Genomic DNA, 25,404 nt, shown 5'->3' on the forward strand with positions numbered 1-25,404 from the left:
AAAAAAAAAAAAAAAAAAAAAGTCTGAAAGGGACCTGAAGCCTGAGGGTGACCCTACCCTGAGTGAGGCGATCCTGGTGAGGCAGGGCCTGCCTTACAGTGACTAACTGCCTAGAGTTACAAAAGCAACTCTTCACTGAACCGTCAAGCAGTAGCCTCACCACACAGCAACCCGTTCCCTCCCTCATGCCAAGCACCTCTGCTGGCCCTACCGTTTGCCCCCGTTCCTAGCTTCCTGCTCACACACGCTCTCTGACTCACCCTCGGCCACAGCAGCGCTTCCGACCCTTTATCTATGACTTCATCACACCTAAGTCCAGTGCAAGTCTCTTAGGTCCTGCCCAGGACTGGCAGAAAGCTCCTGCCGCCACTCTGGCAAACAGCTGTTCGTGTTCCACACAGCGGGCTTCTCTACTCCTTAGCCTTCGTCCCTTTCCCCTAAGAATATTCCACTACGGGAAGAAAGGAAACCCAAATACAACTGACCCGAGGGAGGTAATCACAGTGGAACACTTTTCAAATACTGGCCTAAAATCTAACCTACCCATACACAGAACAATACAATGACAGGCCCCAGCCAACCCTGTAGCTCTTATGCAAAAAACAAGTGAGAATGACTGAAAACTCAGCACCAAAGTGAACTTCAAAAAAGCACATCACCATAGCTCAGTGGTGCCTGGCGAGCCCAAGGTCCTGAGTTTGATCCCCAGGACCATCCCCCAGAAAACAACCTTAAGAAAAAAAAAGCACATCACCAAAATGACAGGAGAAAGTATAGAAGTCCAGGCAAATTGTTTTCTCCCTCAGTCATTCAAAACACTCATTTTGATCACAAATTCTTCCCAACACACTCAGAGGTCCTTAGGCAAATATTTGTCAGGTTGGAAGCACTCAGGGGCCATCTCATCCAAAACCTTCAGGCAGTCATCCTTCTCTTGTTGTTCTTACTTCCTTGAAAGGAACACACACATCCGTTCAGCCACCTGCTCCAAGCTTCCAGAACATGCCTGCTACTGGAAGAATCCATCAAATACTAGTGACAGAGTTTAACAGTTACCCCACAAACACACAGGGCCTGCACAACTCTGGCACACAAATGCACCAACCGGTCCTTGCATCCATCTTTTAGAGGAACATGCGGTTATTGTTATGATTTGTATTCTTTATTCTTCATAAATAAGGGCATCAAGACCACCAAGAGATTCTTTTTTTTTTCCCCAGTACCAGGGATCAAACTCAGGACCTTGTGCTTTCGAGGCAGGCACGGCACCACTGAGCTACAACCCTGGCCCAAGGAAATTCTTGCATGTGGTTGGATCTGACACCCTGGCCGTCTGACTCCAGAGCCCGTACTTTTAACCACTAACATCATCACTCACTCATCTTAGCCTTAGACATGTCCTGCTAAGCACTTAATGGACCAATAAAATATCTCTTCCCACCCCTTCCCTTCAAAGACTTTTTGTTAACCTGGCACCCTCTGAGCCTCCCTCCTTGGACCGGAGCCCACCATTCACAGCACAGAGAGTAAGGTGCCAAGTCACACTGTCCACTGGTTTATTGAGATTCAGGGAGATCCTGCCCCGAGACACCAATGTGAAAGGGACACTACCCATCACCCCATCGGTCCATCTCTTCATCCCAAGGGTCTGAGGTGTCCCTCTTTGATCAGGATCCTGTCTTCTGGAAGCAGCTCTCCAAGCCTGGCCCCGTTCCTCCACCCTAGGTTCCCAAACATACACACAGTGAAAGGGAGCAGTCCTGGAGGAAGAGGACCGAGTGTAGACTGCGGGTGATGCGATGACTGCAAAGGACAGACCGGGACCATCTGAGCAGACACCGAGCACAGGAGGGAGGAGTGTAGGCGCCCCAGCAAAGCAAGTAGGGCAAAGGGCGTAACAACGCATAAGGTGACTGCACACGGTTCTGTTGAAAGAATTCAGTGCTCTTCAGGTGAGAAGAGGGCAGGCAAACATGGATGTGTGTGGCAGGAAGACACAGCTCCTGACCCGCACACAAGGGCAGACCCGTGACCATGAGAGGGACACGCACAGCTAGTGCAGGGTCCACAGGGAGCACATGTACCCACACGAGAGAGCTCGGGCGAAGAACACGTGTGAACAGGAACATGCCCAGTGGGCACAAGCAGGGCAGGGAAGGACGTGTGTGTCCTGAGCAGCACGAACACACAGAGGAGCACACACAGTGAGCCTTGGTGAGAAGAATGAGCACTCGGAGGAAAGAAATGCAAGGAGAAAGTGGGACGGAAGGAGGGTTGGAGGGCGAGTAACAGGCCCCGCTCGAGCGGAAAGAGCACTTGTGTGGACAAGAGCTCTGCTGACAGAGGGCCAAGGGACTAGAGGTTGCCATGGTAATGAGACAGCAGTGTGTGGAGGCAGAGAAATGGCCAAGCTGACAAGGAGTCACCCGTGAGGAGCTTTCCGTGAAACACAAACTAAACTCTGAAGTAATGATACAAGAGTATATGAATGAGTGAGACAGAAAAGGTCTATTTCTCAGAGTTCTGGAGACCCAAATGATCCTAGGACTCAAGAGGAACGGGTATTTAAGACGTGGGATCGGAGAGCATGTTCTTCTGACTGGGGACAGACACCCACTTCCTCCCAGTCTCCCGCCCTCTCCCTGCTCCCTTCCCACCCCTACTGGCTGTCCTCCCTGATACCCCTCACTTGTAAAGCAAGTGGACTCGACTCCCATCACAGCTAAGCCGGTCGGGGGGCTCGGGGGGTCCCCTGGGTAGACCTCCAGAAGGGTCTGGGGGCGTTGGGGGGTGGCGCCGGGAGCGAAGCTGCTGCCGAGACTGGAGCTGATGGCGCAGTTCAGAGACCCGCTCCTCTTTCTGGAGGAAGAAACACAGTTGGGAGAGCAGAAGGGGAGGTCGTGAGGGGTGGGAGGGAGGGAGGGGGACACACAGAAGAGGGTGAGTTAACAGCAGTCAAGAGGAATCAAGTCAAGGGAAGTCACACAACATAAGGGGGCACCAAAGGAAGTCAGAGAAAAGAAAGAGAAAACGAAGGAGGAAGAGTCCGTGCACAAAGGTTCCGATAAATCACACAGATTTGTGCCGACCACCGGGAACTTCCCCATCTGACACTGCACTGGCCCTGAACAGCCCTGTGGGGCAGCATGGACAGACACGCTGTGGGCACTGCCCAGCCCCTTCTCCCATGGGTTCACTCGGCATCAGCTGCTGTGAATGCCGGCTATTAACGGCTCACAGCAGCCTCCTAATTGCTACCCACTGCCAAGGCCACCCTCCTGCTTCCGGAGCACTGAACCAACAGTTCGATTCCCACTCCAGAGCCGCCTCCCATCTGATCAGTCCAAGCTAGGTCTTACCTAAGGCAGAATCTCACTCAGTTCTTTCCTCTGTCCTATCCCACGACACAAACTCCTTGGCAGGGTTTGTCCTGAGGCCCTCGCTTCACAAATCACAATCACCTGCAGCGTCCATGTTAGGCTCTATTTCAGATAACCCACCCCAAACACCGGTCTCCTGGACCCCGCCGCTACCACACACCTCAGCAATGATCTTTTCCAGTTCACGGTTTTCCTTCTCCAAGAGCCGGGACTTTTCCTCCTCGTTGTTGTTGGTGGATGACCCCGTCTTCATGGTGTCCTGGGCCTCAGACTGCCATTCACCTCGGGTGATCAGCCTGCGCATCTGGGGACATTTAGGCAGGGACAGCAGAGCAGGGTCTGTGAGTGATCGGCTGGCAGAGGGTGAAGGTGGAAGGGATGAAAAGAGGGACAAGCAGGGCCTGAAGCAAGGGTAGCAGTGGAAGCAAGGTGCGGGGAAGGACAACAAACAAGAGTCACGGCAAAAAAGGACAGGATAGGGGGCCGGGGATTGAGCTCAGGGGTTCCACTGCCTGCCTCACAAGCACAAGACCTGAGTTCGATCCCTGGTACCAAAAAAAAAAAGGATAAGGTATCAGGGAGGGCGGGCAGCGAAAGGCCAGGAAATTACCTTGGGCACAAACAGCACAACCAGAGTAATATAAGAGGAGAACACGATGGCGAGAGAGGCAAAGGCAAAGGCTGCGTCCTGCTGGCTGCTCAGGATCATGGTAACAGGGGCGGTAATGAGGCACAAGACCTGAGGAGAGAGCGTGTGCGGGACAGATCCAAGGCTCAGGTGGAGCCGAGGGCTTCCTTCCGCCGTGACAGGGCCTATGAGGACAGGGTCCTGGGGTACTTGCAACAAGCACGATTACCCTCCACTCTAGACAGAAAAATCCCAAACAGACCATCCTACATCAGTTCTCTGAATTAGGCCAAAGTTTCCCTAAGGGTAGGAACTCCCAGAATCCCCTCCAATAAAAGTTCAGTCTTTTCAGCCTGTTTCAGTTCAGTCACAGACAAGCAATTTGACAATTCTGTGTTTGTTTCCTCACTTGTAAAATGGGTTACTAATATCTACTTCACGGGGCTGTTGCAATGAAATTAGCGATTAGAATACTGTAGGATATTTTATAAAGTACTTTATAAATCAAACATTAACTTTTGAAGGCTTCCATGCCAATGACTCCAGATCTAGTGTGCAACTCTTCCCAGCACACACCTGGGGTGCTGTTCAGCCTACAGGGTCAATGCCTGAAGTCCAGGGAGCTCACCGCCACGTTGTAGATGGCCATGCCCACAGCTCTGTGGTCGTTGATCTTCTCAGTAGATACACTTTTGGTCTCATAAGCAAGAAAGATTCCCAGCAGCAGCAGCAGGCCCTTATAACCATAGAAAATACCTAGAGGCAGGCCAGAGATTTAGCTCAGTGGTTCCATCGTCTGCCTCACAAGCTCAAGGTCCCAAGTTCGATCCCCGGCACCAAAAAAAAGAAATACGTACAGGGGCAGCCAAGGGTCACTCGGGAATCCAGGCCTTCCACACTTCTCTAAATCCTCCCCACCCCTTTTCTCTGCCTGTCACCTACCACTTCTCCTGCCTGTAGCTCCGTAACAGGAATGGAGCCGTCCTCTAACCCAGCTCCTCCGACCTAGGACACCCCTCCCTCTGATCAGCCCTGGGGTCCACCCAAAGGCCAGAAGCTGCTCTGTCACTAGACTTCATCCCTCCTCCTGGGATGTGGACACCTGTGTCACATAGGAAGATGGTGGTCATCGGACAGCTGTCAGTCGGGCAGGAGCCAGGTGAGTGCAGATAATGGGCCAGTGTGGGCAGCAAACCATGTCTCACCTCTTCCCCTCCAGGGAGGAAGTTGTAGATCAGAGCAATGTTAATAAGCTCACAGAGAGCCACAAGAGACCAACCCTCCTCTATTCTCGGAGAGTAGCAGGGAAGTTCAAACTGGCTGACAAGCTCTCCCCCGTCTCTCCGGAAGGCACTTCTCCTCCAGACCCACTGCACTCCCCCATTCCTCCTTCCCGCCTCTCCCCGACATCGCACACACCAAGCCACGTATTCATCTTCTTGGAGCTGCAGTGCTCCAGCTGGGGCAGAATAGACACATCAATGTCTTCCTTTGGCTCTTCCTTGGCAAAAGTCTAAAGAAGAAACAGGACGACAAAAAAGATTTCTGTCTTCCCCTGCCCTCCCCAACTCTCTCTGACCCCAACCCTGCCAGCTTTCTTAAGAGATCAATACTGATGCCAAGTTCTCTTCCTGGACCTGGGAATATTCCCCTGAACTTACTAGACAGATTCGTTCTCTACTCTCCCTGATGCCTGGAAATTCTACACATCTTCCCTGATCCCCACCACTACAATTCTCATGAGTCCTGAGGCTCTGACAGGGCTCCCTCTACGAAGGACAGGAAGAGCCACTATCAGGCAGAAGGCCAGAAGCACTATGTCAAAGAGCTGCTTTGTCACTAAAGACCACGCTCAGTGTTAGGGACTCCAACCGCAGTGAACTTGCTCAGCCTCTTTCAGCGGCACCTCCTCTCAAGCAATACCTCGATGGTCCGGTGCAAGGGGTCCACAATCTGCCAGATGGCGAGAGTAAGGACATCCAAGCCTACCAGCAGGCCCACCGTGGAATACAGCTTCCAAGGCTCCAGAGTCTGGGCAAACACACAGGGCAGGCTGGTCAGAGGAAAATCCTCTAAGCCGAGGAACCAAGAGCAGGGGCCAGAGTTTGTAAACAGCTCACCTTCCTCCATTCCTTCTTTTCTTCCTTCTTTGTGAAGACTGTGTGGACCCACCAGATCTTGGTGAACATGGAGCCATAGCCCAGACTAAAGCCCAGGCCCAGGAGCCAGAGGCGGGCCTGGAAGGGGAGAGGAGCACAGGCAGAACAGGGCCGGCAGCAATGGGCTCTGATGAGGATGGACAGGGTTGTGGGAGGGAGTGTGAGCAGGAAGCGGATGACAAGGCACGCAAGACACAGCCAGCAGAGGATAAAATACATGCAAAGCAAAGGGCAGGGAAGGAGATGGTCTCCCTACCTTTAGCAGCTCCTCTCAGCACCCAACTTCTGCACAACCAGTGTCCTCCTTACTAAAATCTCCTGATCGCTCCCTAATGCCTACAGGTTACAGCCTGAGCGCCTCCAGGTGTAACACACTATGCACAGCATGGTCTCACCCCGTCTAAATTCCTCTCCCAGGTGCTTACCTACGCTATACTCCAACCAGGCTGAGCTATCTTGGCTACTTTTCTGAAGTAACCGTTCCTCTATTTCCCCAGTAGCCAATTCCTGCACATCCTTTGATATGCAAACGCCATTTCCTTTGTGAGGCGCACTCACCCACTCCAACTGTGAGCTGCTTCCCTTCTTTGCTCCCACAGCACTTGCTGCAAATCTCTAGTCTGCTACCCTTCCTGTCACACAGCAGCTAGTTGCTGCTGTAGCTGCCCTCTGATCTCACTGGGAACAGACACTTCCTGATGAACTGTACGCACACGTGTGTGCAAATGCCATGCGCATAGTACAGGATCAGGACAGGTCCCAGGTACCAGGTTGCAGGAGAGCGTACAAGCAGGCAGCACCACGGGAGGAGCGAGCAGACAAGTTCTACACTCACGTATCACTGCTAAAGCCAGACGTTTCCCACAACCTTCTAGATACCACAATCCAGAAGACCTCTCTTCCCTGGCAGCAGTGTCCCTCCCTCCCTCACCCCACCCCCAGATTTTTCTGCGGTCAGCTTAGATTCTCCCTTCATCCTTCCAAATCCCAACCAGGCTCCCACGGGAAGCCCACAGCTCTGGCCCTCGGCCCCGGTAACGCAGACAAGCCACCATTGTCCAGGGGCTTTGTGCACACGCCCCTCCTTCAGTTCCAGGCCCTCCCTCCTCTTCTCTGCAAGCCACGCCATGGCAACCTCAGAAATGGAGAGCGAACTACAGGACAGAAAATGTCTGGAGGCCCAGAGAGAAGGGACAAAGCCAGAGAGAGAACTGGGGGGTGGTCTCTGGAGGAAAGGACGAGGACAAGAGAGTCAGGGGGAAATGAGGGAAGGCAGGAACCGTACGTCATGGAAAGAGCTTCTGAGGGGTGAGAGGGCCGCATCCCACGAGGTGTCTGCCCGCCCCGCCTCACCTGGCAGACAAAAGGGAACTGATTTCTCTCGATGTGGTAACCATCCAGCCCAAGGGGGAAGACAGCAGCCAATGCCAGCGAGCAGCCCACAGCAGTCAGGTTATTCAGGTTAGGCTGTGAGTTCTGGATGTAACTGGGGAAGAGGTGAAGAGCGTGGGAGAGGGAGAGCTCAGCTCTCTAAATGCCCTGCAATTCAGGGCACCGCTGCAGGGCCACAGGACTATAGGAAGATGGTTTTGAAGCAGGTGGCAGGGTCCTGACAAGAGTAAGCACGGTCATGGGGCTGGAGACGGAGCTAAAAGCTTCTCCAGCACAGGAGCCCACTGGGACGCAGTTTATTCAGAGATCAAGAACTCTGTTACCTAGCCGGGTGTGGTGGCGCACGCCTGTAATCCCAGCACTCGGGAGGATGAGGCAGGAGGATCACTGTGAGTTCGAGACCAGCCTGGGCTATGTTACATAGTGAGCTCCATGTCAGTCTCAACTACACAGTGAGACCCTGTCTCAAAAAATCAAAAAAAAAAGACTCTGTTACCTGTTACAGTGGCTTTGGTTTTGTTTTATTTTGGGGTTTTTCCCAGTTGGTTGCCTTGGAGCAGAGGTGGGAACTACAACTGGTTTCCACCCTTGCATTCTCAGGAAGTCACAACAGAACCCTCAGTGACACACAGCATTAGGAGGTACGTAGGTTTTCTTTCACTCCCTCCAAAGAGCATGATCGTTACCTTGGAGAGGCAGACAGGATGAGGGTCGTGTCGGAAAAGAAACTTACCGGACATGAGAGTTGTAGATGTTAAAGGACAGACAGACAACAGCTAGGACAATGCCCAAGCTGGAGAGAACTGAGACGGAGATGAAGAGTTTCTGTGACAGGAAGCGGAACGTCGTGATGACCAGGGTCTGGTCAGCTGGAGGGGTCCCTCCTGCACAGCACAGGGGACAGAGAGGAGAGGAGAGAGGAAGACAGGAAGTGCAGATGGACAGGAGAGGGGCAACAAACAAGTCCGCTGATGGCTGCCCGTTCTTTGGCTAAGGACAGGCAGCCCTGACTGACATCGGGGCCCTAAGGAAGTAACAGGTTATAGGACGAGACGATGGAGCATATGCCAAGACTTCCAAAACGGCAGAAGTCTCTCTGTGTCTCTGCCTCATCCCATCTATGTCTATCTCCGTTTGTCTCTCTCTCTCATTGTTGGTTCTGTTTTTCTGCCTTTCTTGCAGCAAAGGAAAATGGGAGAGGAAAGAGGGGAATAGTTGAGAAATAAACTCTATGAGGTCTTTTGCAAATTAAAAGTTGCAAAGACAATTACAGCCAGACATGGTGGCACATGCCTGTAGTCTCAGAACTCAGAGGAGGCTGAGACAGGAGGATCGCCACAAGTTCAAGGCCAGCCTGGCTACATAGAGAGAAGCTATCTCAAAAAGAAGCGGGGTGCTGGAGGGGCCAGGGATGTAGCTCAATGGCACTGCACCTGCCTGGCAAGCGTAAGGTCCTGAGTTCAATCCCCGGTATCAAAAAAAAGACAATTACAGAATAAGAAAGCAAAAAGAGCCTTAATGTATATAGTATGGTCTCCTAACCTCAGGCAAAAGAAACAAAAAGAAACCAATCTGAAATCTTAACCATGATAGGATGACCGTCTCAAATGCGTTTTACAGTAATTATTATGAGAAAGTTCAAATTTATCAGAGTTCATTAAAAAGCCTAATTTCAATTTGCTCAAAAAGAAAAAAAAAAGCTAATTTAGGTCATACAGCATTTATAGCAGTACAGAACACTGTCCTAAATTCAAACAAAAAAGAACACAAAAAGCAAAACTCCAGCAGTGCTGGGAACAGTTGGATTTCACTAGGCAGGGCAGACAGCTGCCTCTGGTGGCTCTGTTACTGCACACCCTCCAGCTGCTGAACTTTCTTCTATCAACAGATCCTCTGCCCACCTCCACATTTTTCTCACTTATCATTTAGCCCTTCACATACACCAGGAATAACTGTTTGCTTTCCCTCTTTAAAAAGCACATAGGGCCAGGAATATGGCTCAGTTGTGCTGCACCTGCCTGGCAAGCCCAAGGTCCTGAGTTTGATTCTCAGTACTAGAGGGGAAAAAAAGCTCATAGCACCAGGTGTGGTGGTACGTGTCTGTAATAATAACTCTCGGGAGGCTGAAGCAGGGTCACCATTACTTCAAGGCCAGTCTGAACCACATACCAAGACCCTGTCTCAGAAAAACCAACTAAATAAGTGCATATAAAAAACAACAACAAAAAAACACACGTGGTAAAAGTTACAATAATATTTTGCATCTTCTCCTATAGTTTAAGTAACCATTTTCCTGACCAAGAAAGAGAGAGGCAGCTCCAGGCCTGCAGAAGTTGGTTAGAAGCATCAAGGCACCAGGACATCCAGAAACCACCTGGAGTTTCCATGCCCCGCCCTCTGCCTCACACCCAGCTGTCCCAGCAGCGTACTGTACATCTGTGCCCTCTCTGGACACACCAGCCTAGCCTACACTTGCCTCTCGATCCCACCCCAACCCATTACCACTACAGCTCCCCTACAACACACACCACCCCACTTCACCAAATGCGCGGCCACTCTCCTCGATCACAGGAGCTGAAAAGGAAGGTAAGTGGAGAACTTACCGATCCACTTATCTGTTTTGGACCAGGAAAGGTCATCCTTGGTGCTGTCATAGTAGCCGATCTTCTTGTAGCTGCCACCTGAGCAGATGACAGCAGGAGTGGCCGGGGGCAGCTGAACAGCCACCCTAGGCGTTCGCATCTCCTACAACTACATCTGACGCTGTCCTCATCTGGGCAACTGAGAGACGCCTGCAAGAGGACTGGGGTCGCCTGCAACAGCAGCCTCACACATGGGGCTCCCGAGACAGCAGGAGTGGAAAGGAGCATCTTATGTATCCAACGTCTTCCTTGAGAAAGGACCCACACTATGTCTGCCATGTATTCTGCTGCCTCACGCCTCTCTTGGCAGGGTTTCTCTCAGTTTGATTCTGGCTTAGAAAGCTTGCGACATATTTCTTATTCTCTCGATCACGATGGAATCACAGGATCCATTTTCCCAGTGGCTTTCATTTTAATTTTAGAAATTCATCTCTTGTTGGCTCGGGTTCTAATTCCTTGGATAAGTTACATCCGCCTCTTAAAGAACCACTAAAAATTCAGTCATTCTAAAGTTTCTGTTCTAAAACTGTCCCAGTTAACATAACTTTTTCTTTCAAAAGCCAATTCACACCCTTTTTGCTATGGCTGAAGTCCATTCCCTCTTATCTTAGATACAAAGAAGAGCTGAAAGGACTGTGGCAGGTGGAAAAACAGGAAAAAAGAAATGTTTCATAGGAGGCCAAGAAGTGGATCTTTCAGCCAAGGTATATGAGGCTGAGAGTGGGGTGGGACTGAAACGTTAGCTCACAGAAATTCTGCAAACACATAAATGTGCTAATTTATAAGAAAGTACAGGCCGGGCGTGGTGGTGCACGTCTATAATCCCAGCACTCGGGAGGCTGAGGCAGGAGGATCGCTGTGAGTTCGAGACCAGCCTGGGCTACATAGTGAGTTCCAGGTCAGTCTCAACTATGCAATGTCAAATAAAAAAAAAAAAAAGTACAATCTAGGGCCAGGGATTTAGCTCAGTGGAACCTCATCTACCTCGCAAGCACAAGGTCATGAGTTCGATCACCGGTACCAAAAAAAAAAGAAAGCACAATCTAGAAAAGTGATACTACAGATAAATTAGGAATTATAGGCTGGGTATGGTGGTACACACCTGTAATCCTAGCACTTGGAAGCCCAAAACAGGAGGATCACCCCAAAATTCAAAGCCAGCCTGGGCAACATACAGTAGCAAGACCCTCTCAAAAAAAAAACAAAACAAAAACAAAAACAAAAATTAGGGACTGTAGAGTAAACAGCAAGGAAATTAAATAGACTCCCTTAAAAAATAAGTTTCTTAAGTTAGTTAGGTTTCTTTGCATCATTTTGGGGGGGGGGATACTGGGAATTGAACCCAGGGCCTTTGTACTGGGCTACAGCCTGAGTCCTTTATGTATTTGATTTGAGATAATCTCATCATTTGCTAAATTACCTGGGTTAGGCCCGAACTTGAGATACTCCTGCCTCCTAGATATATATATATATTTCCTAAACACATGTCCTAGACCTCCGCACTAACATTACCATTCCCAGCTTCTTTGAGGATGCAAAGACAGCTCTTTAACCCTTCAACCTGGCCTCTGAAGGGAAATTCCTGAAACTAAAATAGAAGCCACCACGAAAAGAGAACACTTGTTTCTACTTCTCAGGCCCCTTTGGTTTTTTGGGGGTTTTTTTGTTTTGTTTTTTGGGGTTCTTTTTTTTTGGTACTGGGGATTGAACTCGGGTCCTTGCACTTGCAAGGCAGGCCACCGAACTGCTGAGCTAAATCCCCGGCCCTATTGTTTGGTTTTTTGAGATAGGGTCTCACTGTATAGTTGAGACTGACCTGGAACTCACTATGTAGCCCAGGCTGGTCTCGAACTCACAGCGAACCTCCTGCCTCAGCCTCCCGAGTGCTAGGATTACAGGCGTGCACCACCACGCCCAGCTGCTCTCAGGCCCCTTTTAAAGAACACCACCAATGCAAGAGACCTACTCATACCTAAGCTTCTTATTGGTATTATTTAGAAGTTTGATGAGCACAGATAAAAAAGAAAAGGGCAGAAGAAGGAAAAACAGGCAGCCTTGAGGTGTCTCAGGTGCCCTCCCACATGCTGGGACCCTACTTCCCTGCTTACCCTGTAGCTGCTCAATAAGTGTCCAAGCCATCCGGGAGCCACTCGCATCAAACACCACATGGCCCTGAGGGGGATAAACGGGGAGGAAGGCAGAGGGGAGAAAAGCAGGAGTGAAAAGAGAACATCAGGGACTCTGAATCCTCCTGGTTTTGATGTAACTGCACTTCTGAATGAATACTATTTATGGCATTGGCCTGCATATAGGACACACCCCAGATGCCCATACCCTAGATTTCAGGAACATTGTTCTTTTGAAAAGAAACTTCACCCAGGAGATTTGAATGGGAACGATCCCCAGACAGAGGTAGGAGACCCAGCTTCCAGTTGTGTGCCCTGAGCAAGTTACCAAACCCCACTGGGCACTAATTTTCTCACTCTAAAAGGAGTGAGGAGATGAACGTGCAGGTTATTCCCTCTTTAAAGTCTTCCAATTCTCATGTGACTCTAAGTACCTAGACTGGCTTTAAGAAATGAAAGGCAAGGTAGAAAGAAATAGAATACACCATGTTATTCTTTGTAGTCTCTTGAGGAATTTTCTTGTTTAAGGATCCCTCCTCTCCTGCTAGAATGATTTTTGCAGAGAGGTAACTAAGAGAACTGGGCATGGTGGTGCAAGCATGTAATCCCAGCACTTGAGAGGCTGAGGCAAGATGACTGCTATGAGTTCAAGGCCAGCCTGGGCTACATAGCAAGATCCTGTCTCAAAAAAAGGGAAAAAAAGGAGAACGCTAATTTCTAACAGGAGCCTGAAGAGTACTCTGTTCACTTAAGGACAAGGTAATAAAAAGGAAGCTACTATAACTCACGGAGACACCCTCGAAGGATGAGGAATTCATTGCCCGGTAGATCTGGTCGGTAATGGTCTGGTTGTTGTAGTTGAAATCCTCCAGGCGTACACCTGAACGGCCACCTCCTCCAGACGTCTTGTTCAAGGCCAATGCCAGGGCCCAGATGGCGTCATAGGCCAGTGGCGCTTCCTGAAAACCTCCCGTCTCCTCGGGGTGTCTTTTGAGTCTCTTGGTTAGTTTCTCCACAAATTCCTGGGATGTCTAAATAGGAAAAAAACAAGAGGAAAGGACTGACATATGTGTGGGCACAGCAGGAAGGGGGCCACCCACTACTAGTTCAAATGGTCCAGCTGGAATAGAGGGTCTGTGTCCTGTTATCAGGTAGAACACGTGCACACCATGCATTTCACCACACACAAGTGTCTGTCTCAAGTGAGAAGCTACTGGACTTGGGCCGGCATTAGCAGGGGCCAATGGTCTGGATGTGTCAGCTGCTAGATCAGAGCTACAAACAGAGAAGTGTGATGAACAAACACTTTAGATCATGAATAGCAAAGGACAGAACAAGGCAGAGCAAAGGAAGAGCCACGGTACTGCAACAAAGACTTGTGATGCTGACACATTCTCATCCTTCAGACGCTGAGTACAGCTGACCCCAGATCTAACAACCCCTCCAATTCCAAAAAATCCTAGAACAGACGACAACACACCCTTCTCACTCTGTGTGCTAACTTCTTGCCATCCTGGTGTGACTTCAGTTCACTGACACTTAGAAGGTTTTCAGAAGACTGGGGATGGCAGAAACACCCTTCACACTCTTGCAGCCCGTTACTCAGTTCCACCCACATCTCTCTCAACATTCAACCTTCTTTTCCCAAGAAAGCTAAAAAAAGAATGCTAGTTCCTTTAACTCCCATGAGATGGATCAACAAACTTACCTGACATTATATAGCTAACAATAACCTTGTTTGCCTTAATAACCATGGGTGAATTGCTTGGTACCTAGGACTATTTTCCACATATCAGAGAAAAATCACACCTTCCTTTCCGTACCTCCCAAAAACCACACGAGGAAAAGCTTAATATCACTTCTGACAAAGCACAAGCATGACACAGGGTTAAGGATTACAGGCGTGCACCACCACGCCCAGCTGCTCTCAGGCCCCTTTTAAAGAACACCACCAATGCAAGAGACCTACTCATACCTAAGCTTCTTATTGGTATTATTTAGAAGTTTGATGAGCACAGATAAAAAAGAAAAGGGCAGAAGAAGGAAAAACAGGCAGCCTTGAGGTGTCTCAGGTGCCCTCCCACATGCTGGGACCCTACTTCCCTGCTTACCCTGTAGCTGCTCAATAAGTGTCCAAGCCATCCGGGAGCCACTCGCATCAAACACCACATGGCCCTGAGGGGGATAAACGGGGAGGAAGGCAGAGGGGAGAAAAGCAGGAGTGAAAAGAGAACATCAGGGACTCTGAATCCTCCTGGTTTTGATGTAACTGCACTTCTGAATGAATACTATTTATGGCATTGGCCTGCATATAGGACACACCCCAGATGCCCATACCCTAGATTTCAGGAACATTGTTCTTTTGAAAAGAAACTTCACCCAGGAGATTTGAATGGGAACGATCCCCAGACAGAGGTAGGAGACCCAGCTTCCAGTTGTGTGCCCTGAGCAAGTTACCAAACCCCACTGGGCACTAATTTTCTCACTCTAAAAGGAGTGAGGAGATGAACGTGCAGGTTATTCCCTCTTTAAAGTCTTCCAATTCTCATGTGACTCTAAGTACCTAGACTGGCTTTAAGAAATGAAAGGCAAGGTAGAAAGAAATAGAATACACCATGTTATTCTTTGTAGTCTCTTGAGGAATTTTCTTGTTTAAGGATCCCTCCTCTCCTGCTAGAATGATTTTTGCAGAGAGGTAACTAAGAGAACTGGGCATGGTGGTGCAAGCATGTAATCCCAGCACTTGAGAGGCTGAGGCAAGATGACTGCTATGAGTTCAAGGCCAGCCTGGGCTACATAGCAAGATCCTGTCTCAAAAAAAGGGAAAAAAAGGAGAACGCTAATTTCTAACAGGAGCCTGAAGAGTACTCTGTTCACTTAAGGACAAGGTAATAAAAAGGAAGCTACTATAACTCACGGAGACACCCTCGAAGGATGAGGAATTCATTGCCCGGTAGATCTGGTCGGTAATGGTCTGGTTGTTGTAGTTGAAATCCTCCAGGCGTACACCTGAACGGCCACCTCCTCCAGACGTCTTGTTCAAGGCCAATGCCAGGGCCCAGATGGCGTCATAGGCCAGTGGCGCTTCCTGAAAACCTCCCGTCTCCTCGGGGTGTCTTTTGAGTCTCTTGGTTAGTTTCTCCACAAATTCCTGGGATGTCTAAATAGGAAAAAAACAAGAGGAAAGGACTGACATATGTGTGGGCACAGCAGGAAGGGGGCCACCCACTACTAGTTCAAATGGTCCAGCTGGAATAGAGGGTCTGTGTCCTGTTATCAGGTAGAACACGTGCACACCATGCATTTCACCACACACAAGTGTCTGTCTCAAGTGAGAAGCTACTGGACTTGGGCCGGCATTAGCAGGGGCCAATGGTCTGGATGTGTCAGCTGCTAGATCAGAGCTACAAACAGAGAAGTGTGATGAACAAACACTTTAGATCATGAATAGCAAAGGACAGAACAAGGCAGAGCAAAGGAAGAGCCACGGTACTGCAACAAAGACTTGTGATGCTGACACATTCTCATCCTTCAGACGCTGAGTACAGCTGACCCCAGATCTAACAACCCCTCCAATTCCAAAAAATCCTAGAACAGACGACAACACACCCTTCTCACTCTGTGTGCTAACTTCTTGCCATCCTGGTGTGACTTCAGTTCACTGACACTTAGAAGGTTTTCAGAAGACTGGGGATGGCAGAAACACCCTTCACACTCTTGCAGCCCGTTACTCAGTTCCACCCACATCTCTCTCAACATTCAACCTTCTTTTCCCAAGAAAGCTAAAAAAAGAATGCTAGTTCCTTTAACTCCCATGAGATGGATCAACAAACTTACCTGACATTATATAGCTAACAATAACCTTGTTTGCCTTAATAACCATGGGTGAATTGCTTGGTACCTAGGACTATTTTCCACATATCAGAGAAAAATCACACCTTCCTTTCCGTACCTCCCAAAAACCACACGAGGAAAAGCTTAATATCACTTCTGACAAAGCACAAGCATGACACAGGGTTACCTGTGTAATGGATCTGGAATGTGTTAACAGACACAAATTCTCAGGAATGAATAAATGAAGAATAAATATCTTCTTATCCTCATGCCTTGATCCTTTTTTCTTTTTTACCTTCTATTTAACTTCATGGAAATAGACAGCCACAGTACAAATAGCTTGGGCTTTGAAGGCACACAGATTAGACTCCACTGCTACTGAGGACAAGATCAAGTTCCATTCTTCTCTAACACTAGCCCTGTGCCTGGTCCATAATAAACAAACAATAAACATCCACTGGATTGGGACAAGAAAATACTTTGTATGCTATTCTAATGGTGGATACAAGTCTATACATTTGTACAAACGTAGAGAACGTACAACAGCCAAATATAAACCACAGACTTTGAATGCCAAGGACCTACCAACGGTTTCCTCGATGGTAACCAATGTACCACTCCAGTGGGCAATGCTTATAACAGGAAAGGCTGTGCATGTGAATCTAAAACTGCTCTTAAAAAAAGCAATGCTGGGGGGCCAGAGATTTAGCTCAGTGGTTCCATGGCCTTCCTCGCAAGCACAAGGACCCGAATTCGATCCCCGGTACCAAAAAAAAAAAAAAGGCAATGTAAACATTATAAACTAATAAAAACATAAAATTTCTAAAAATAAGTCTGTTTTCCATTGAATGCAGACGGATCCTACTCCCAGTAAATAGGGCTCAGGGATCTGTAAACCTTTCCAGTTGGTTCTGAAGCCAGCTAGGGTTGGGAAGGACTGATCAAAATAAACCTGGGCCTTTCCTAAGGAGTCTAAGTCTCTACGGCTCTGCCCTCCTATATCCAACTCCACTTTGATCCACTTCTTTTAGTTCTACTTGATTCACAGATAATCTTCCCTCATCCGTTAAGGCTTCTTCTATCCTCAATAGGAAAGTCTTGTTTGCTGCACCTAGCAATTTAGGGTCCTGTGGCCTCAAAGGCAGCTCCTTTTATCTCTAGAGACCAAAAGCCAGAAAGAAACATCTTGCTCTGAAGTCCAAGTGTCCTTCAAAGCAATTCTTGGCTTTCTTTGAGCCTCCTTGGCTCCCTGCTATGCGACAAAAGCCACAGTTGGAAGGCCTTGGCTTTGGAACCCCAACAAGCCTTTCTGACTTAGGTAACCAGCCCAACTACTTTCCAGTTCTAAAGGGTGACTCACCTCTCAGGTACTTTATAGGGATGCGACCTTCCAGAATCCTTTTGCAAAGACACATTAAACACAAGCAGTCACCTCAGAGAATCTGAGGAGTCTCTGACCAGTCCACGTGGCAGCTGACCTTTCGTCACAATCCACTGCCACACCCAGTTAAACTTTTTTTTTGTTTTTGGTACCAGAGATCGAACTCAGGACCTTGCACTTTCAAGGCAGGCTCAGTGCCACTGAGCTAAGTCGCCAGCCCAATTACCAACTTCTTGACCCTTATTTCTCCCTTGTTCAAAAACTTCCATAAGGCCAGGCGTGGTGGCTCACGCCTGTAATCCCAGCACTCGGGAGGCTGAGGCAGGAGGATCACTATGAGTTCAAGACCAACCTGGACTACATAGTGAGTTCCAGGTCAATCTCAACTACATAGTGAGATCCTGTCTCAAAAAACAAAAAAATTGATAAGGGTTGAGGATGTGACTCAGTGGTAGAGAGTTTGCCTACCAGGTGCTTCTTACTTTTCCATGGGAAATGATGGGGCAGAATGGTCTAGAATTAGATTCAGCTAGGACTCAGGTTTCAACAGGATCACTCGAAGGCACATGTGCTGGGACGAGACACTAAGCCTCTCTGAGTCCCAATTCTCCCAGTTTACAAGAGGTAAATAAGAAATACATATCATGTTGCTAATAGGTTCACCAAAATTATTAAGATCTGAATTTACCAGATAAAATCAATTGTTGCAAAGACCTTTCTTTTTTGTTTTTTGAGAGAGGGTCTCACTATGTAGTTGAGACTGACCTGGAACTCACTATGTAGCCCAGGCTGGTCTCGAACTCACAGCGTTCTTCCTGCCTCAGCCTCCCGAATGCTGGGATTACAGGCGTGCGCCACCACACCCGGCCTGCAAAGACCTTTCTAAATAAAATATTTGGGAAGGGGTTACCACCTCTATCTCCCACCCAGCATGCTCTCAAAAGCAGATATCCAGACCCAGCAACACACGTGGTGCAACAGCAGACACTGCTTGCCCTATCCTGGATCCACGTGCAGTGCTGAGCAGCCCTGAAGCTCCCCTGCCCCCCACCACACTCACCATGCCCCCACCTGCAGGGCTGCCTCCACCTTCTAGCTCCCAGTCCATCGCTAGCTGGCTATCTGGGGCTAAACTACTTCAAAAGTTTCTTTTACATCTAAAATTCTAAAAAAAAAATCACTTAAAAAAAAAAAAACAGAATCCAAGCTAATTTTGTATCAAACATGACTGAGTATTAAGCAATTCCTGAGGTGCCGATATAAGTTACCAAGAAAACAAAATATGTTTCTGCCCAGGAATAACACTCTGGTAAAGGTGTGCTTGCATCTATATTATCGTACACAAGCACCTATGTGATCATTAAAGCTGCTCCCTCATTTGACTTCTCACCAACGGCTCCTTGTTTCCATGGTAACAGCCCTTCCGCTCATCAGGGACCTACTGAATATACCACTCTCCTTTCTCTCTCGCCCACTGAAGTCAGAGCAGAGGTAGAATCCACAGGAGACATGTCACAAGCAAGCTCACAGCGGCACGGACCCCTCTCCCTCTTATGCACCTGAACTCCACAAGCTCTCCCCTAACTGCTATGCTCCCTCTGTCCCCTCTACCTTCCTGGCTGCAGCCTCTCCACCCTATATTCTCACCATGTTGGAAATGCTGCGGGTATTGGCAGGGTTCAGCATGACAATCTCAGTGGTGATATGGCCCTCCACGGCCTCGGTCATCTCGTCCACTGTGCAGTTGATAGATGGGTCATACGTCTTGAACCAATTGTCAGCGTACCACCCAATGAGGAACCAGACGTACTTCTTCCCAAAGAGCCGCTCCTTGTATACCTGCCCACAGAGAAGAGGGGTTGGGGTGCGTTCTCTCAGAGACACTGGTAAGACTCTTAGGAATCAGAGAAGAGCAGGAGAATTAAGAAAAGTAAGCCACAAGTCTGGGGTAACAGAAGGGGCTCAACAACCCTACCTCCTAAGGTCCTGCCCAGCCCCTCTTTTTCTGAGTGGTCTTCCCAGATAGCCAGGAAAAACAGGATTCATGGGCTGTCCATGAACCAAAAGAGGGAGGAACATGAGAAAGCACTGCATACAGCCACGTATGGGTGTATGTTTGTGAGAGGAGAGAGCAAGAGACAGAGAGAGAATGAGGGCAAGTGTGCAGATGAAGGAGGGAGTCAAGGCCATCGTATTAATCATCACCTCAGTCATTCTGACTGCTATCAATTTGAACAGAGCTGGGGACTTAGCTCGGTGGCACATTTTCCTTCCTTATAAGCACAAAGTCCTGAGTTCAATCCCCAGTACAAAAAAAGAAAAAAATTGAACAGAGATGTAGTAAGGAGACTCCAGAAAAAAACCAAGGCAGAGAGTCCACCTAGACCACCCCCTCTACAGATTCCCACTCTACCTCACAAAAAACCTTCCGGGCTTCGGTCTCATAGAAAAGTCCCACAATTATCCGGGCATCCTGGCGCTGCAAATGGAGACAGAAAGAGAGCTCCTGAGGGTGCCTGGGGGTGCGAGGCCAGGCGCTTTCACAGCTTTGCTCTCCCATCCCAAAGTGCTTAGTGCACGACAACTTTCAATGGGTAGTGGGTGAACAGCAGCTAGAAGACACAGCTCATCTTCCCCTGAGATGCTGCTGCCCTACCGAAGCAAAGTGGATCCCACTCAACTCTACTCTCCAAGCCACAGTCTGCACACTGAGCCTGCCACACCCAGCCAGCCCACCTTCAGGTTCTTCACGGGCACGGCTGGATCTGAGAAGAAACTCTGGCGGAAGGTGATCTCGATTCCAGCCTCCTTCACTCGCTCCTCTAGGTCATCCAGAGTCTAAGATGGGAGTGAGAATCAAACAGCAACATGAGGGGCACAATGGAGTAAACGGATGTTAACTGGAGACCACACTCAGCAAAGGAGAGGTGTTCGCAATGTCCTCTAGCAGCTCTGCACCCAGGTGAGGGAGTCGGGCAAGTGCCGCAGTCCTGGAGGCAGCTTCTGAGTGGGTCTGCGTCAGGGACGCCACCCAATGTGACCTCTACCACTGAGAGGAAAACACAGGGGAGCCACAAAAGATGAGGCAGGGGCTGGGACAGACAGCACGACGCAACCTCATCAGGGAGCAACTTGCCCTAAAGGACAAGGGGCAGATGGACAAAAGGTTCACAGAACGGCCAGAGTTGCTGAGAAACAGAGAAAGGCCTGCTGAACACAAGCGGGGGAGGACCCAGAGCCACGCATTCCCTTCTACCTCGGGTCTCCCCGACCCCTCAGCACTCTGTCCCTTGGTATCTCTGTGTCTGCCACCGCGTCCGTCCGTTTGTCTCCTGCCCTCCTGCCTCTCCCTCTGTTCCCTCACTCCCCTTTCCCTTGTCCCTCTCCACTACCTTCACCTCTTGGTTCCCATTCACACCCCTGCACCCCACTTGAGCTCCCGGGGTACATATTTCCTATTGCCTTTCTCCTCTTGACTCAACTTGGAATCGAGCCTACTTCAGCAGAACCGAGTCGCTTTGGGTCTGTGGGAGCAGACCATCAAAACAGGGGAACAGAGCACCAAAAGGAAAATAAAGTCATTAAAAAAAGATGGCCCAAAAATCCTACTCCCTGGTTCCCCGGTACAGAGAGAACATGCCCTCCATTCACTTGGAATGTGCTCTTGGATTCGAAAACAATCGAAGACTTTTCCCAAACGGAACCCTATCTCCTCTCTCAGCAGCGCAGGGCGCACCGACGCCCCCGCACGCTCCCCACCCTCCTCACCGAGGTGAAGACCTCCGTGGTCTGCTGGATGGTGGCGATCTTCTTCCAGCCCCACTTCTCAAAGAGTTTCACGCGGGTGGGGTTATGCAGCGTGGCGGACGGGTGTGTTCGGAAGAACGTGGGGAAGCGCTGCCGGTTCGACAGGGCCGGCGAGCTGGAGCCGTAAGAAAGCTAGGAGGGGCCGCGGATGTAGCTCAGTGGTGCGGCCGCCTGCCTTGCAAGCGCGAGGACCCGAGTTCGAGCCCCAGCACCACAAGAAAAAGAAAAGAAAAGAAAGCTAGGAGGGTGGAGGACAAAGCAGGCCAGAGACGTCCACGGTGGGTTCCTGGAGGGCTGCTCAGAGCTCCTTGAACTCCCTGTGTTTCTGTTCACTCCCAACCTCCCTACCTGAGCCCTAGAAAGGTGAGTCTAGAGGCACCCATGCCCCTCACAATCAGGACGCTCCTCCTATGATCTACTTCGGTTCCCTGTGAGGAGGAACCAGGTTGGGCCGCTTTTGCAGGGAGGTGACAAGCTCACGTCTACACCGTGCTCCCGGTCCTGAAGCGGGCTCCCTGGCCTCCCCTCTCAAATACAAGCCCACCATCCCCACTTAGCACAAGCCCAGAGGACACCACCTCATCTTCTGACCTGGCAGGCCTGCTTACCACAATGAGGTTCCACATCCGGGCAGCCTCAGCCACAAGTGTGGAGACAGAGCTGCAGCCGGGCATGAGGATGATCTTGATGGGGTCATTGTAGAGCAGCTCATACAAGTACTTGGTGGCTTGGCCTGGGTCACACTGGGTCAGCAAGGAGGGAATGAGGGCAGGCTCTGTCCACCAAGCCCTCTTCCACTTGTAATTCCCACTGCCTTGTCTTCTCAGACACCTTCCTCCGTTACCCTGCTTTACTATAATTACCATATTCTTTTCCTTCCTGGCATCTGTCTTTGTCAGATTTGCTTCTCTTCTCTCACTAAATTACCTCTGTCTTGTGTGACCCCTTATCCCTCCTGCACACTCGTCCTTCAGTATTAACCCACCTTCTTTCCCAGCTCATCCTCAGATATCCTCACGCCCGCCTCCCAAACCCCTGCTCCCCACTGTTTCCATCCACCAAGCATCTCCAGGTTCCTGTACAGCTTCCTCAAAGCCTGTTAGGAAATTTCTTCCTTTGTCTCTGCAAACTCCCTCTCCCTCCCTTTTTTTTTTTTAATCTTCCCCTTTTCCCTCCTCTCTTTTCAGGGCTAGTGATAAGTAACAAGCAAAAACAGGAACAAAACCAGTAGGGGTCTGCTCTCTACCTCCATCTCTGCCTGCTGGGCCCTACCATTTGACAGGTCCATTAGGAAAAGAAGACACCGGGGTTAGAAGGAGGGAAGAATCCAAGGCCAGGAAAGAATGGGGAGAACGTATAGGATGGAACTCTCCAGAAACTAGATATTGCCTAAAAGAAAGGCACAGAGCTGAGAGTGAGCAATTCAGAAAGCAGGAGAGACGCTGGGAGGCAGGGGAGTGCGGGGGGGAGGAGGAGGCGCTGGTCATGGTCTCCCCACCGCCCGTGCCCCTCCTGCTGAAATATGACATTTCAGAAGCTGCTGGAGCCCCAGAGGAAGTGGAAAAGAAATGGCAGCCAGCGGGGAGCCAGCACAGAGGGTCACAGACAGGAAGCACAGAGGACAGGAGGGTGAGCTGGGGGTGAGGCAAGTAGAAAGGAAAGGAAGAAGGCTCCCTGGAGCCTGCTCGCTCCCCACTGAGACCTAACCTTTGGGACCCTGTGGGAAGCTGGGGGGGTAGGGGACAGGACTGAAGAGCTGAGAGTCACAACCCCACCCTCACTTCCTGCCAGAAGCAGTGCTCAACTACACTTGGAAGGCTTTCTCTTCATGCCTCCCACTCGAGTATCGCTGTGTGTCTTTACCATTCTGGGTCCCACCTTCCCGCACCTTCCCAGTACTTGTTATTCCAGACCCCACGCCCAGCCTTCCCTAGCACCTGCCCACGGCTCATCTGAAGAAATGGTCCGTAGGGACTAGGAGAACAGACACGGGAGAACCTGGCAATGTAACCACTCCCAAAGCGAGCAGCCTCTGCTTCTGCTGGTTCATTTTTTGCTTTCATGTCCCTTCTACATCCTATTCATCACCACAGACTCTTCCTCTACAAGATGCTCCCCAGTCTCCTCGACCCTTCCTTCATTCTCCTCCTCCTCTGCTCTTGCAAGGATCTGCACCTGCTGGCAGGGAAGGGGTGATTGCAGGCCCTGCTCCTCATCCCGTGCTTTGCAGCTTCTGCTCCCTTCTCCTCTAGCTCCCTACCTAGGTCATCCCGCCACGCCCCACACCCGCAGGGGACCACCTGTCAGGTACGCGAGTTTCAGCCCCCAGCCTGGCCGCCCGTCAGAGCCTGTGCTTCCTTCCCCTCCCGGGCTCTGTCCTCACACTCCACCCCCTGCCGCCCATCACCCCTCTGGCTGCCCTAACCCTAACTCCTCCACCAAAGCTGACCTGTTTCTCTTCCTTCCTCCCTATCCCCACAGCTAATTCTTCCCTGCACCCTGCTGCTCCTTCCACAGGCACCTGGGGTTAGTGACCGTTCAGGTATCCACCAGGCAGGACCTCTGGTGGTAAACACACAGGTGCTATGTGGGAACCCTCCTGACCAGGGAGTTCGATCTGTGTTTCTAAGTAACTCCTCTGGTGGCTCTTATGGACACGAATGTTTGAAGAGTCCACGGGGATTTTCCGTTCTCTCCCCAAGCTCCTAACGACCCTTGCGCTCTCCTCTTCACCCTGCCCGTACCCTGCCCGTGGACCCTCTCCCTCACATGCCTATTTTCAGATGTATACTCACAGCCTACAGAATGAGTATAAATCCCCGGCCCTCTAGACCTCACCTTCCCTATCACCCTACTCCCATCCCTGAACCCTCTGGGGCCGCGTGGTAAAGACAGACCGAGGAAGCCCCACATCGCCTTCCTCCTCTGCGGGTACCCTCAGTCGTCCACTTTGGATTGACGGGGGCAAGGAGACCTTACTACAGGCTATCCTGTAACATCCCTGAACGCGCACGTTCGTGCCTTCCCTTCTGCCTCCGTCTCCCTCTAATGTCCTCCATGTCTCATCGCACGTCCTAGCGGTCGGAGGGCTGAGTTCAGAGGCTGCTCCAGGACCCTCCGGTGGGAGCACTGTCCGCACCACTCCTCTTTGACTCCCACCCCCACTCCATTCTTTTCCACCCTTTCTTTCCCTATATCCTGACTCTTCTACACCCCCACGTTATCATGAGGGCCCCAACTCTCGGCCACGTCTCTCCTGGGCCCTACAAGTCACATTTCCACAGTCTAGGAATCCTCAACAACGATGGGGCAGAGTGATTTAGTGCGGGAGGGCTCATCTCGCGGTCTCGCTGTTTGTTTTGGTAAACAAACGAGCTCTCAAGTCCCTCAAAAATTTCCTCTTTCTCTCCCTACTCCTCCAGCCACAACCTACGCAAGACCTACCTTGTTTCCATGGCAAATGTAAACCCTGCTCCAGCCCCCCATCTCTGACGCTCCTTCCAGCCCCCAACCCAATCCAGGATTAGTTTACTTTCCGAGAGAACCAGGGTCTTAGCAGACCCTAAATTTAAATTCATCACCAATATCCCCAGCCCCCTACACTTCCACGAGCCTCTCCCTGCAAGGTAAAAGCATGATTAACATTGTGAACCCCTAGACCCTCGTCTTGAACCACCAGCCCCCGCCACCCTCCAGGAGCTCCTAAACACCCAGTCATCTCACGCAGGTCACCAGGGCGTCTGCCTCGCAGTCCCAGAGGGACTGGGGCGCACGGCCTGGCCCCTGCCCCAAGCCCCCTCCGGCCCACTCCCACGCGCGGGGCTACCTTGCTGTCGTGGTGGATGAGCTTGAGCTCATAGTCCGGCAGGATGTCCCTGCGGCTGTTCACGTCCTCCAGCGCCATCTCCACCGCGGGCTGGCAGGCCTGGCCCCCGGGCCAGCCCCCGCTCATGGGGAACAGCGCCCCGATGTAGACTGCGCGCCGCTCTGGGGAGGGGTGCGGGGGGACCCTCGGGTGAGGACGCGGGAGGCGAGGGGTCTGAGAGGCCCACAGA

The 25,404-nt window shown here is 50.4% G+C and overlaps 1 protein-coding gene across 2 annotated transcripts in view; it reads right to left on the minus strand.

Moving 5' to 3' along the window:
* Positions 1 to 1,534: 1,534 nt before the first annotated feature.
* The window catches only part of Gabbr1 (gamma-aminobutyric acid type B receptor subunit 1), a 28,457-nt gene continuing 4,587 nt past the window's right edge, over positions 1,535 to 25,404 (minus strand). For both annotated transcript variants that reach the window (XM_019210548.1, XM_010643462.2), the window contains 18 exons: positions 25,176 to 25,336; positions 21,958 to 22,092; positions 21,311 to 21,481; positions 20,279 to 20,380; positions 19,956 to 20,021; positions 19,190 to 19,381; positions 15,245 to 15,487; positions 14,439 to 14,502; positions 10,163 to 10,240; positions 8,293 to 8,443; positions 7,521 to 7,653; positions 6,129 to 6,245; positions 5,932 to 6,039; positions 5,428 to 5,521; positions 4,637 to 4,764; positions 3,991 to 4,119; positions 3,541 to 3,684; positions 1,535 to 2,859 (listed from right to left, as the gene is read on the minus strand). In XM_019210548.1, coding sequence (XP_019066093.1) covers positions 2,686 to 2,859; positions 3,541 to 3,684; positions 3,991 to 4,119; positions 4,637 to 4,764; positions 5,428 to 5,521; positions 5,932 to 6,039; positions 6,129 to 6,245; positions 7,521 to 7,653; positions 8,293 to 8,443; positions 10,163 to 10,240; positions 14,439 to 14,502; positions 15,245 to 15,487; positions 19,190 to 19,381; positions 19,956 to 20,021; positions 20,279 to 20,380; positions 21,311 to 21,481; positions 21,958 to 22,092; positions 25,176 to 25,336 — 2,390 coding nt within the window. In that variant the 3' untranslated portion in view covers positions 1,535 to 2,685. The remainder of the gene's footprint in view (positions 2,860 to 3,540; positions 3,685 to 3,990; positions 4,120 to 4,636; positions 4,765 to 5,427; positions 5,522 to 5,931; positions 6,040 to 6,128; positions 6,246 to 7,520; positions 7,654 to 8,292; positions 8,444 to 10,162; positions 10,241 to 14,438; positions 14,503 to 15,244; positions 15,488 to 19,189; positions 19,382 to 19,955; positions 20,022 to 20,278; positions 20,381 to 21,310; positions 21,482 to 21,957; positions 22,093 to 25,175; positions 25,337 to 25,404) is intronic.

This window comes from Fukomys damarensis, unplaced genomic scaffold (assembly GCF_012274545.1).
Source record: "Fukomys damarensis isolate Sample0158 unplaced genomic scaffold, DMR_v1.0_HiC HiC_scaffold_20, whole genome shotgun sequence".
NCBI lineage: Eukaryota > Metazoa > Chordata > Mammalia > Rodentia > Bathyergidae > Fukomys > Fukomys damarensis.